Here is a 12,927-nt window from a genome sequence, read left to right on the forward strand (position 1 = left end):
ACTCGCAGAATCCCTGCCTTGAGCATTGATCCTATGATCGGGAGCCATCAGGTATGTTTTCTAAGGTAGAAATAAACAGCTTCTGTGATTTAAAATAATAAAAAGCTGGAAAAAACTTGTTGCTAAAGGAAGAGAATAAATGAGATGAGAAGAGATGATATTATGAATAATGCTGTAAAAATAGAGCATCTAATATACATTCTATCACTGTAAAGAAACTAGATTCTAAGTATTCTGGGTTATTCTGGGTCCTGCTTTTACTCTGAAAATGTCCACCAGGAAACCGTGGCTCCTCCTCGTCGTCCTCATCCTCTTCCTCCCCCTGTACTAACTATAAAAGTGTATGTGTCACATACCAGCAGGACTTTGCTCGCACAGATCTCATCATAAGTGCACTGTGAGAGCCTCCAAGTTATAACCTCTTTCCTCAAAGGACAATTAAAGCAGAACAATGGTGAGTATTAAACAATTATTACTCTTTTTTAATAATATCAATACCAAAAAGTCACATTTGTGAAGCTCCATGACCTCATGAGCAAAAAAGTAGTTCTTTGAAAAGTTGGGACAAATCTGAGCTTTTTTGCTTGCACTTTTAGAAATAAACTTTAGAGTGAATAAAAGTTTTTGATTAGTTTCAAATAATGAGAAACATAAAGTTGGTGTTTTAGAGACATGCAGCCAGGCTCCAGTTTCAGCTCCAGTGAAGGTTAACTGTTTCCATATGGGCACTGGAAGGCTGCCTGACGAAGGGCGTGCTTGTTTGTGTGACTAGTTCCAGAGTACTAATGAGTATTTTACATTTCTATTCTTCACCATGGTACTGATAAGCTGACTCATTCCTACAGCAGAAAACGCCACCAACACACATATCTTACATTTTTAAGAAGAGGCCAGGCACATGATGAAACCCCCCCTTTACTCGGATCAACCTTTTTCTTCTCTTATGAGTCTTATGAGAGATCATTTTCAATCATGAGTTCAGGATGTCGACTTTCACCCGTTGACATTGCAAACACGGGGGGGTGGGGGTTGGTAGTGTGTTGTAATGTTTGTAGAGCCTTTGGAGAAATGAGAAGTAAATAAAAAGGTTTGCTTCCCTAAAAGGGTTGGAGCTGTTTCCTGTTGGATCAGATGGGACACAAAAGACGAGGAGGTCTGCAGAGACTTCCTGGCTTTTGCTTGAAGTTTGGATCATGTGTTGTAGATTTAATTTATTCACATTACATTGTGGTTGGGGTCTTTCAAGTTGGGTGCGCTGGGAGAGACATCAAACGTTGCATTCAACCATGAAAGAAAATTTTGCAATCTGGAAACCACACACTTATTTTTTTTGAGTCATTTGTACATCTTGGCATGACGGGCTAGAACAAAGCTCCACTATGTTGTAAAGACGCCTGTGACGTACTTGGAGGACGAGATACAGGAAGTAGATAATTGTTCTGGTTCGCCTGGAGGGGTAAACACAAGCGGATGTGGAGCGCTACGACACCACTTCCACTTTTAGCAAACAGAAGTCACCTTTATGTAGCTCGGAAGACGAGAACGAAATGAAAAAATAAAAGTAGTCGTTTCCGTCCAGCAGAAGTCATATAGCTTGCCAACTCCCTTGAATGCTAAAACCCCTCCCCCAGTGTTTTTGGCGGGAAAGGACTGTTAGGGGATCAGAATTCAAAACAAGCAGAAAACAATAAATAAATATCAAATTTATTTGCTTTTTTATCTCAAAGCATTTGTAATTATTCTATTTCTGAGCTATTTTATGCATTAGGTAAGCCATTACTCAATGGCTATTGCTTTTTCAAACATTCCGTCCTTTGCTCATATCCAGATCCAAATTCTTCCTGATAGACCCAGTAAATCAGTTGCCCAACATGTGAAACAAGTCGTGTGATTGAACTGAACAACCCCCCCACCTCAACCCTAAGGGGGGACGTGTTCTGCCTTGAAACTTGCTGTTAGTGCTGTTAAAGAGGTCTGGGGATGAAAGACAGCGCTGCCACGTCGCGTATAGGACGCTGGCATTCGAAGAATTTCACGACAACTCAAATATTTTACTGGCTCATATGTTCCTCCTAAAAATGAGGTGAGAGTTCAGTCAGCTGAGACCTTTCATACCACCTACAGCCTAAACCCAATGTTATTTTGAAAGTAATGTGTCACATTAGCATGCTAATATTACCAGACAGCTGGCCTTTACTTACCTAATTTCTATAAATAATGCAACTGGCTTTTGCAGAGATGTCACATTTTAGTGCAAAAAAGAAAAAGACATTGAAATACTAGCGATCATAAAATATGGAATGTGTGAGTTTGCCTTCAAACATTTGCATCGCTTTGACTCCCTTTGAAAGCCTGTTTAGCCAAACAGGTTCGGCAACATTGTGTCCTGAACTGTATTGGACCATATATCCTTTTTAAGTGATGGGAATGAACTTATAACAGTCCTCATTCAGGCTCCAGCCTGCAACCCCTCCTGCAGCTTTAACAAGAGTCTATAGAAATACCTTTGCAGGGTGTGGAACCACCATTTAGAAACTCTGACAGAACCGCTACTATCGTAGAGGAATGACTCGTTATCCAAAGTGTGACACCCTGCTCCTATGAATAGTTTCGTTTTGCGTTTGCACATCCAGACCTGAACATTGAAAACTTCAACTTTTGTGACTCCACCCTTCGTTTCCTGGGATTCCGATGTATCTTTCTGCAAGTCGAGGCAGGTTCAGGGGCAGAAATGCTGACATTATGGTTTCAGGAAATATGTTTCTTAAATCCGCTCTGCTTTGGTTTGCATGAAAACTGAAATGATTTGGACAATTTACAGCTGTGTAACAGCTACACTTAAAGGTTGGAAATCTCCCAAATCCATTGGAGTCAATACGGAAAGTCCGACTGATAGTACTAATTAAAACAACATATAAATCTTTTTGTCCTCCACAGCGAGAGTGTATCTCTATCCACGTTGGCCAGGCTGGTGTCCAGATGGGCAATACCTGCTGGGAGTTGTACTGCCTGGAGCATGGCATCGAGCATGATGGCCAAATGCTCAGCAAGACCACCTCTGGCCCCAACGACGACTCCTTCACCACCTTCTTCAGCGAGACCGGCACCGGGAAGTACGTCCCCAGAGCCATATTTGTCGACCTGGAGCCCACTGTGATTGGTGAGTTAGATTATGTCGAACTTCAGGGCAAAATAAACAAGCCTGATTTGGAGAAAATTAACACCTCCCTCGTTGCTCGGTTTCAGATGAAGTCCGCACAGGCTCGTACCGCAAGCTTTTTCATCCCGAGCAGCTGATCTCAGGAAAGGAAGATGCTGCCAACAACTACGCCCGTGGCCACTATACGGTGGGGAAAGAGCACATTGACTCTGTTATGGACAGAGTCCGCAAACTGGTAAGAAGGACTGATTGATTGCCTTTGGGAGATGACTGATGGTTGAATTTGTTATAGATTCTAGTATTTTTCAAAATAAAAGCGTTATCTGTCTCCTCCAGGCGGACCAGTGCACGGGACTGCAAGGTTTCCTCGTCTTCCATTCCTTTGGAGGAGGAACCGGCTCTGGTTTTACCTCCCTACTGATGGAGCGGCTCTCAGTAGATTTCGGCAAAAAGTCCAAGCTGGAGTTTGCCATCTACCCAGCTCCTCAGGTGTCTACAGCTGTGGTGGAGCCATACAACTCCATCCTGACCACCCACACCACCTTGGAGCACTCTGACTGTGCCTTCATGGTGGACAACGAAGCCATCTACGACATCTGCCGGAGGAACCTGGACATCGAGCGCCCGACATACACAAACCTGAATCGCCTCATCAGCCAGATCGTCTCCTCCATCACAGCCTCTTTGCGCTTCGACGGTGCCTTGAACGTGGACCTGACAGAGTTCCAGACCAACCTGGTGCCCTACCCTCGTATCCACTTCCCCCTGGCCACGTATGCCCCAGTGATCTCAGCAGAGAAGGCCTACCATGAGCAGCTGACTGTGGCTGAAATAACCAACGCCTGCTTCGAACCATCCAATCAGATGGTGAAATGCGACCCCCGTCATGGCAAGTACATGGCCTGCTGCCTGCTGTACCGTGGCAACGTGGTGCCTAAAGATGTCAATGTGGCCATCGGCAACATCAAGACCCGGCGCTCCATCCAGTTTGTGGACTGGTGCCCAACTGGTTTCAAGGTGGGCATCAACTACCAGCCTCCTTCTGCGGTTCCCGGGGGAGACCTGGCCAAGGTGGAAAGGGCGGTTTGCATGCTGAGCAACACCACCGCCATCGCCGAGGCCTGGGCTCGACTGGACCACAAGTTTGACCTGATGTACGCCAAGAGGGCCTTCGTCCACTGGTATGTTGGAGAGGGGATGGAGGAGGGAGAGTTTTCAGAGGCCAGAGAGGACATGGCAGCTCTGGAGAAGGATTACGAAGAGGTTGGCATCGACTCAGTGGAAGGTGAAGAGGACGACGATGGGGATTATTAAAAACAGGAACATTTTTCAATCTTACAGTGGCTGTATGAATTTTCACATCAAGGAAAATGTTCGTTAACAGGCCAGCAGTTAACATGTGAGCTCAATTCAGAAAGAGGTCAAGAGACAGAATTCATTTGTATGTTCTTCTTTTGATTAAACCTGTCATTGTTTATTCGTCAACTGATAAAGGAGCAATAAAAGAATCCAAAAAATAAAACTAGCGATGACTCTCAGTGTCTTCATTTCAGTTCACACACAGTAGGAATTAATTATTCAGGATTGACCCTGGTGTAATGACAGTGTTGGGAGGCATGATGTCTACTGCTTCTATTCTAGATTTGCCTAAACTGTGATGCGGGATACTGCCAGCAGATGGCGATCTCACCATACTCACCAGTATTGTCCTCTGATTCGTCCCAAAGCAACGTGTTTTGCATCAAAAAAAGTGTTTCAATCATTTTAAAGGAGCATTTCACAGGTTTTTTTTTTAAATCTCAGTGGATTTATTTTCTTCACCTGCCATCAAGGTTTGTACTTTTTTTCCACTCCCATGTCCTATGCACCAGTTTATTTCTGCATTTGATGAAGATAAATACATTTGTTTATTAACTATTTCAAAGAAATTACAATTTTTCACCTCTTTTCACATTTTTTTTAAATATTTCAGCAGCAATATAATAATAATAATCGATGAACATTACTTTTTCAAATTCTTCTTCCATCCTACAAATATGTTCCATTTATCCTTGTTGTAAACTTCACCTGTCCATCACTCTTCACAGGAATGTGACGCCGATCCCGGGGCCTTCAGAGGCCCGAGCCCATCGCACCGGGCCCCTGGCGCCGAATGTTAAAGTCCTCATAATCCTCAAACAAACCCCTGAGTCCTCCGGAGCCTATCTTCATCCTCCTGAACCGCTCATTCCTCTTCAAACACCTCTCCAACCATCTTTTCTTTTTTTCTTTTTTTTCGAAGGGAGAGATGGACGGATAATGGAGATCTTTTTCAAGTGTCTCGCCTCCTCTCCTCCTCCTCGGAGCACAGATTACTTTAACGTCTTCCTCAGCGGTGAGGCTGCAAACTGTTTATTTACCTCATTTCTCCTGACAGCTTTAACTTAACTTTCTGTATTTGTCTTTTATATTTAAAGAATAATAATTAATCATAACTGCCAGAGTTTAATACTGTTGAATGCATTAAGTTAAAGAATGGGCAATAATTTTCGTCCTAGAATAGAATTTTGAGTGGAAATCAGCTGGAAATTTTAAAAAGAATCCTGTTTTCCTGCCCAGAAATAGTGGAGAGTCGTCCTTATTGCCGGTCACATAAATTACACATTTCTCCCTGCAAACAGACGGAGCATTGAGATGCATGGCTGAACCTCACAGTGTGGAAACCTCTGGTCAAACACCGGCCCTGCACCCCCCCAGCGGACACACTGCACCCCCACCTCCTCCACCTAAGGATTCCTCTTTAAACATAGCAGAAAAATCAGAAGTGATGCTGTTTGTAAATGAGTTATGAATTGTTATTTAAAGCTAAAGCAGAGCGTTTTAGCTTCCTGACGCCATGGGTGTGTTGAAATAATCCGACCCATTGATTCAAGTGTTTATGACTGTTAGATGTGAGGGAATATGTTAATTTCAAGTAACCCGGTGACTCCCTGAAGGGTTTAACCTCAGGAATAAGGAACTTAAATCCATTTCCAATTAATCTTGTTTGGAGGATGACTCAGATGAAGAGGAACCAACATCATTCAGAGGAAGACTGAGGAGTGAAATATTAAAAAAGATGATAAAGGTTGAAACAATTCAACCGGTTTTGAACTGATTTATCGGCTTGTGTTCCATAAATGTTACACGTCTGACTCATTTGAGATGACAAAAGCCTGATCTGATCATCAATCTGCACCAATCTGTAATGGATTACATGTTGAAAGTATCTGGTGTCCCTGCCTGTAAATCCGCCTTGATGCCGGCGGTCTCTGGGCCGGCGGTGATAAGGGTTAAGCTGTATTGAAGCTGGATGGGTGCGGAGATCAAAGTCGGCGGTCAGAGCCTCGGAAAAATCCAGCAAATCCTGCTCTCCAGATAAAAATACTTGATGCTCCTGTGCGGCCCTTACAGCCCGAGGGCTCAGAAGCTCCAGGACCCCCTCCCTCAAAAAAAAACAACCTGTTTCTGGTGTGATGATGAGTTGTTGATGGTGACAATCAAGCCAGACCGCAGAGGGGTGGAGATGTCAGATAAGGTGTTTTTAATACCTGTGATATTTATTTAAGGGTGTCTTCATGTCACTTTGATATTTCTGTTCCAACGAAGGAAACCTAGTTTTTTCATGTTGTGCATTATTTGGAGAACAAATAATCAATTTTTAACAGCTGGAAATGACATCTCCCGATAATTTCACTTGTCATTTTAACAGTAGTGTTCCAATTTTTGCTTTTTTTAAAGATCTCTTTCATTCTAATAATTTTTTTGACATGGATTCATATACCCTACTGCTTAATGATAATAATAATAATAATAATAATAATAATAATAACAACAACAACAACAATAATAATAATAATAATAATAAATTAACAACAACAACAATAATGATAATAATAATAATAATAATGATAATAATGATGATGATAATATGATAATAATAATAATAATAATAATAATAATAATAATAATAATAATAATAATAATAATAATAATAATAATAATAATAATAATAATAATAATATGGTGACAAAGTATTATTCTGCAAAATTGCGAAAATACAATGAATTTTGTATTTTTAAAATGCTGGATGAATTCAATTGAGTCTCGATTACTTTTAGAAACAGCAAATTGAAGGTTTAACAAGTTTCAACACATTTCTGTAATACAGTAGTAACACCACCCCTCCTGTCAATCATCAGCATCATCAGAATAAATTGGGCCTATCTCTGATACGGCTATCGATTCATCTCTATCTCGCCCCTGCCACACCGGACCATTGACCAGCCTCCGCCATTGATCCGCAGGCCTATTAAAACCTCATTGGGAGCATCATTCTATTTGAGACCTTTTTTCAAACCACAAAATCAATTCTTTCTGCCAGACGGAAGAAAAGTCATGTTGCATTGTTCCATGCTGTGTATAAATAGATCCGCAGAATAATTCAACATGCAAGACAAATAATTGACTAAAGGATTTACTCGCACTGTTTATCAAATCCAAAAACTGACCGCACCAAATATAGATTTTAATTCTGACCATGCTAACAAAATTTATCATAAAAGGACCAGCAGCTGTTTTTTTTCACATTGGCTGAGTTTGGAACCTTTATCTTTGTGAAATGCAGCAGGAAGAGACTTCAAATTTAACCAAAGGGCTCATATAAATGTCAGCTGCTCTGCTGTTCTGAAAAAAACTGCCATGTGACCAGGTTTGCCTTGACCTTTGACCTTTGCGCACAACACGCCCAGCTTAGTTGTCATCCGTGCATCTTAACTGCTATAAAAAAATTGGTGCTTTTATTTTTTTATGTAATGATAAATGTAAAAAAATAAAAGAAATTTTTGATTAATTTTTAAGTTGAATTATTTATAAATTATACAGTTTTAAAACTACATTTTTAATGACACCTGATTAAATAAAAGGGATTAAAGCTTCCCGTTGCAGAATCAATTAGACGAGGAGAGGGAATTGTATTGAATTGTGAAAATACAGGATTATAATGCAGTGTTTAAATGTTAGACTAAAGCCTAAAATCTTTATTCATAATTATCTGAATTTCATTTACCCATAAAGAAAAGTACTGATTTAAAATTGCCAGCTTATAAGAGGATATTAAATTTAACTTCAAGAAAAAAAACGGAGATATTCATTGATGAACGACTTCATTCTCAGAAATAGAATAAAATAAAATAAATAAGGAAACTCACTAAAAAATGGGACCACGTTGTTTCATTTATTTATTTATTAAAACACGGACACAGACACATATCTCTGAGAACACAACAGGCCTGAACGACTTTTATATTAACCACAAACAAGTGTCATGAAAAACCGAAGCAGACATACTCATATCGAATATTCCTCCATGCAGGCAACAAAAAACAAAACAAGAAAAACAACGACAATTGGGGTCGTACAGGATTTCAAACATTAAAAAATAAGAGAATAAATATTCCTTTCTTTTAGCCTGCAATGAATTTGGTCCTTTTTATCTTTGCTTGCTGAATGTCATAAAGATCATAATGTAAAGAAAATTACAAGAAGGGTTAAATCACAATTATCCACATAAATTAGCCATAAATCATTCTTACTTTTCTTTGTTTTGAGGAACTTTTATTGAGCAACTTTTTCCGGTTTCCACTGTCAGGTTTGACCATCGGGATTAGAGCAAAGTTCCATCGCCGAGCAAAGCGTCCCCATTAGCGTTATCGTATGTCTCTAAAATGGCAACGTGTCGAGGAATAACTTATCTATCATGGCAGGCGGCGGCACCAAATCCTCCAGCTTCAAATAGAAAATCCTCTGCAGGCCTTGGATGCACAGGGTGCGAAGGTCATGCAGTTTTTCCAAAAGTCTGGAGAAATGGTTGGACCAGCTGTTCGAGCCTTCGTCGCCTTCTTTTAAGCATTTGAGGATGTTGTTCTGCAGCTCCACAACTTTCTTCGGCTCCTTCAATCCGTGTCTCTCTGCAAATCCGTGAATCACATCCAAACGTCTTAGATTTCAAAATTAAACACTAAACTTTTTTTTTTAATTTCAGAAGGAAATTATACTCCTTTGTCTTACCGGTGACCAAGGCGAGGGTGCATATGCAGGAGAAGGTGGACACGTCCAGGTTCATCCTCTGCAGGTTAGTGGAGAATTCCACGATGCCGTCGATCCACTCCCCAAAGCCCCGGAGGCACTGGAGCCGGTGCCACACGGAACCATCACAGAAGATAAGTTTCCCTTCCTCCGGATTGGATCTGAAAGAGGACGACAGCTGAATGGAGGTGGATCCAAAGTGTGTGGTTACACGTCTACAAACACAACATCATTGTAGAAAAGTGTCTGAATTTCCCGTTCTGACCCTTTCAGTAACTTTGGGCCTCTCTAGCTGCTATCCCATCTTTTATTATTGGGTTTCTTAGCTGATAACTTCTCATTTTGCGTGTTCCTTACCTGTATGACAATCGAAGGACAAAGAGTTCCAGGAACGCGGAGTAGAAGAGGAGGTCTTGGTCGTGTTTGGGCAGGGATGTGAAACCCGGGATCTTCTGCGCCCAACCTCGAATCACATCCATGGATCTGGTCAGGAGGTCATAGAACTGCCGAACGTGCTGGGCGTCGTCTCCGAGCGATCTTCCTGGACTCTCCTTGATCTAGCAGCAAATTGACAAGACATGAAACACGACCGTCTGCGCACTAAATGCTAGAGAAATGCCCACATTTCTTACTTTAAAGCAGTCAAGAAGAGAAGAAGGAGGGTTGGATTCCACATGCGCCCTGATCAGGGCACTCAGAAGGGTGCTGACGGGTGAAGACGTGTCCTGAACGGCTTTGGGTTTGGATGGCAGGCGACCCCTACGACCTTTCAGACTGTCTGTCCTCACCACTGTCAAAAACGAGGAGCGACAGGCGACGCTTTTCAGCTCCGAGTCAAAACGGAAATGCGTGTCGGGATGAAACGGGGTTTAAAGGTTTGTGGGCTCACCTTCTTTGACCATTCCAACCGCAAGGCACTTCTGGAAGCGACAGTATTGGCACCGGTTCCTCCTGCGTTTGTCCACCGGGCAGCTTTTGGCAGCCAAACACACGTATCTGGCGTTTTTTTGGACTGTGCGCTGCAGTGAAAGAGCAAAGTTAAGAAATGTGACACCTGCCCTCAAGCGCTGATGTCCGACCAGCTAAAACTGAAATCTAGTTTTGATCTTTAATCTATTAAAGGGAACAATTGGTCTCCTCAGAACTGATGCCCTGATGTAAAACTAAAAAACTGGCACCAAAAGGATGTTTCTGCATCTGACAAAAAAAGGGATCCTCTCTGGAAAGGTCTTCTGGAAATGATTCAACACAAAGAACCATTTCTGGGAGCACCCACAGTCATTTTTGAAAAGGAAGTAATAACCTTTAAATGGTCATCAGAAATTTAACAGCGGCACTTTAGCTCCTCTGGGCCATCTGAGGCAGAATAAGGCATTCAGTAGGCAGACAGGCCAGTCTGGGTAAACACGAGGTCGTGGTCGGTCATAATTTGGAGAATTGTCCCATGAGAATCTCCTTTAGAGAGCAGAAAGGGGAAGATTTTATTCATGGCACGCTACTGGCAATTTTCATACAAGACATTTTGCCCCGAAAGGGGATGGGTCAAGAGATCACAACGTCTGAAGCACGATGTCCAATTTAGGAGGTCAGCCAGGGGCCCCAATGGGATTGTTCATGACTTGAATTAAGGTTTCATTGGGTAGAAGTTCTTACACAAAATCATTCACCCATAATTCTGCATTTCTATATAACCACCGACTTTCTTAAAGAATAAAGTTACCATGTTATCCCGCCAATTAATTCCGGTTAATTCAAACTGCGGTTGTTTTTTTAGTTTATAATTTTTTTTATTTTTTATTTTTACAAACCTTGAAGAAACCCTTGCAGCCCTCGCAGGTGCGCACTCCGTAATGCTGGCAAGCCGCGTTGTCGCCGCACACCGCGCAAAGCCCGTCGGTGCTCAGCGGTCCTCGGCCGGCAGCGGACGACCCCTGGTAGTCCACAAAGTGATGTCCGTGGCTGAGATGCAAGGGGCGCGGAAATCCCACTCCGGACTGTTTTCCGAGCGCAGCGGCGCCCAAAAGTCCGGAGCCGTCTAGCGCTTGGTGCGTCCCGCACGCGTCCAGGTTCATGGACACGTGGAGGGATCCGTCTAATTTCATTTGGCAGGTGGACAAGCTCTGCTGCTGCGCCTGTTTGAGGGAAAACAGCGACAGTCTGGATAGCGCGTTTTTCCTGTGCGCCGCCGTTAAATAATCTTGTCGAAAAGTGTAGAGAGACCCGGTGTCTTCCCATAAATGTCCCGGTGGCGTTTGGAAAGTGGACGTGATAGTGGCGTGAGGTGACGGAGACCGGTAATAATAAACCGAGCCCGGAGACGAGAGCAGCTCCTCAGATTGGTGATGGGGGTGTTGGTTTGGCTGGTATCGCGGACACCCGTGCGCATCCTCCACTTTTACGCACGGAAGCTCCCCTTGCACCGGCATTTGGAAGAGACACGGGGGCTTCACGTCGTACCCAGAGCCACAAGTGTCACCCAAAGGGCCGAAAGTGGGACCCGACGTTGCAGCCGAGATTTCACTGTTCGCGAGGTCCATGCTGAACTTGACAAACTCCGGGGTGAGGAAGTCGCAGCTGCGCTCTCCGCCGGCGCTCTGAGAGGCTGGGCTGGCTCCTTGAGGAGAGGAGCCGCTCTGGGTCTGGACGCACGGCATGACCCCTGCAAACAGAACACGGTAAAAAAAAAAAAAAAAAAAGAAGCTTTACTGCGCTTTCAAATACTGTCTTTGAATGGAAATTATGCTTTTATCCTTGGAAACAAAATGCACGCGGTTCAGATCCGACTTTTCAATATCAGATTTTCTATATGGAGCAACCAGACTTTAATATGTTATACCTTAAAGCTTTACTTGTCTTTTCCCCAGGAGGATGTTAGATGTCAAGCAAAAAAAAAAAAAAACACACACAAAAAAAATCACTTGCTATCTGTGCGCCGACATGCAGCCATTGGTGTTTCCTCACAACTAATAAGTAGAAGATGGAATAGATCGTCCCTCCATCCAGCGCAGGAGGACAGGAACAGGTAGTTCCATCTTTGCTTGTGGGATCCGTTGACGCGTCAGGAGTCCTCCCACTGTCTGGAGAGCAAATGCGATGACTGTCCACTTCTCCCACTCACGGACAGGAGACGCCACAACGTGCTTTTGTTTATGTGGTGCGCGCTCCCCTGTGCCAAACCGCACACGCACAAGCCAAGGAAGGGTGGGGTGGTGAGAGAACGTGCGTAGGAGGTGGCAGGTTATGCAGTTTCTAATGGATTATTACAGATCATTATCATAATTACATTCTTATTATTTACAAGAATGCAGAGCAAGTTGATTTTGAATGATATGGATGAGTACCATTAAAGTTATGATCAACAGACGTTCTTGCGTCAGTGGCTTAAAATAAATTAGGGAAGGCATCAAGTTACAATTTAAATAAAAGTTTAACATAAACAAATACAGTACTGCGTAAACCTCCGGACCGTTAGGATTTTATGGGGTTTATTTATTCCTTCGTACTTAATGCGCTGAAAGACAGAGAAAACGACAGCTGGCGCATTTCTCTCCCTTTATTATTATCCTGAAGGAGGACGACAGAGGACGGAGTCGGGTTGCGCAACCTTACACACGTCCTACGTCAACATTCTGGGCCCGCCTCCGCCAGAACACCATTGGACA

General features: G+C 42.9%; 2 protein-coding genes across 2 annotated transcripts; one reads left to right on the top strand and one right to left on the bottom strand.

Moving 5' to 3' along the window:
* Positions 1-325: 325 nt before the first annotated feature.
* Positions 326-4,685, top strand: LOC137591191 (tubulin alpha chain-like). Its single transcript, XM_068309016.1, has 4 exons — positions 326-454; positions 2,938-3,160; positions 3,247-3,395; positions 3,497-4,685. The coding sequence occupies exons 1-4, from the start codon at positions 452-454 to the stop codon at positions 4,472-4,474; spliced, it is 1,353 nt and encodes a 450-aa protein (XP_068165117.1). The 5' UTR covers positions 326-451; the 3' UTR covers positions 4,475-4,685.
* Positions 4,686-8,407: 3,722 nt separating this feature from the next.
* On the bottom strand, positions 8,408-12,537 carry LOC137591190 (nuclear receptor subfamily 4 group A member 2-like). Its single transcript, XM_068309015.1, has 7 exons — positions 12,102-12,537; positions 11,074-11,924; positions 10,155-10,284; positions 9,898-10,055; positions 9,623-9,822; positions 9,248-9,426; positions 8,408-9,147 (listed from the first exon to the last, which is right to left on the bottom strand). Exons 2-7 carry the CDS (start codon positions 11,917-11,919, stop codon positions 8,900-8,902), a joined length of 1,761 nt encoding a protein of 586 aa, XP_068165116.1. The 5' UTR covers positions 11,920-11,924; positions 12,102-12,537; the 3' UTR covers positions 8,408-8,899.
* Positions 12,538-12,927: the final 390 nt, after the last annotated feature.

This window comes from Antennarius striatus, chromosome 24, assembly GCF_040054535.1.
Source record: "Antennarius striatus isolate MH-2024 chromosome 24, ASM4005453v1, whole genome shotgun sequence".
NCBI classification, from domain to species: domain Eukaryota; kingdom Metazoa; phylum Chordata; class Actinopteri; order Lophiiformes; family Antennariidae; genus Antennarius; species Antennarius striatus.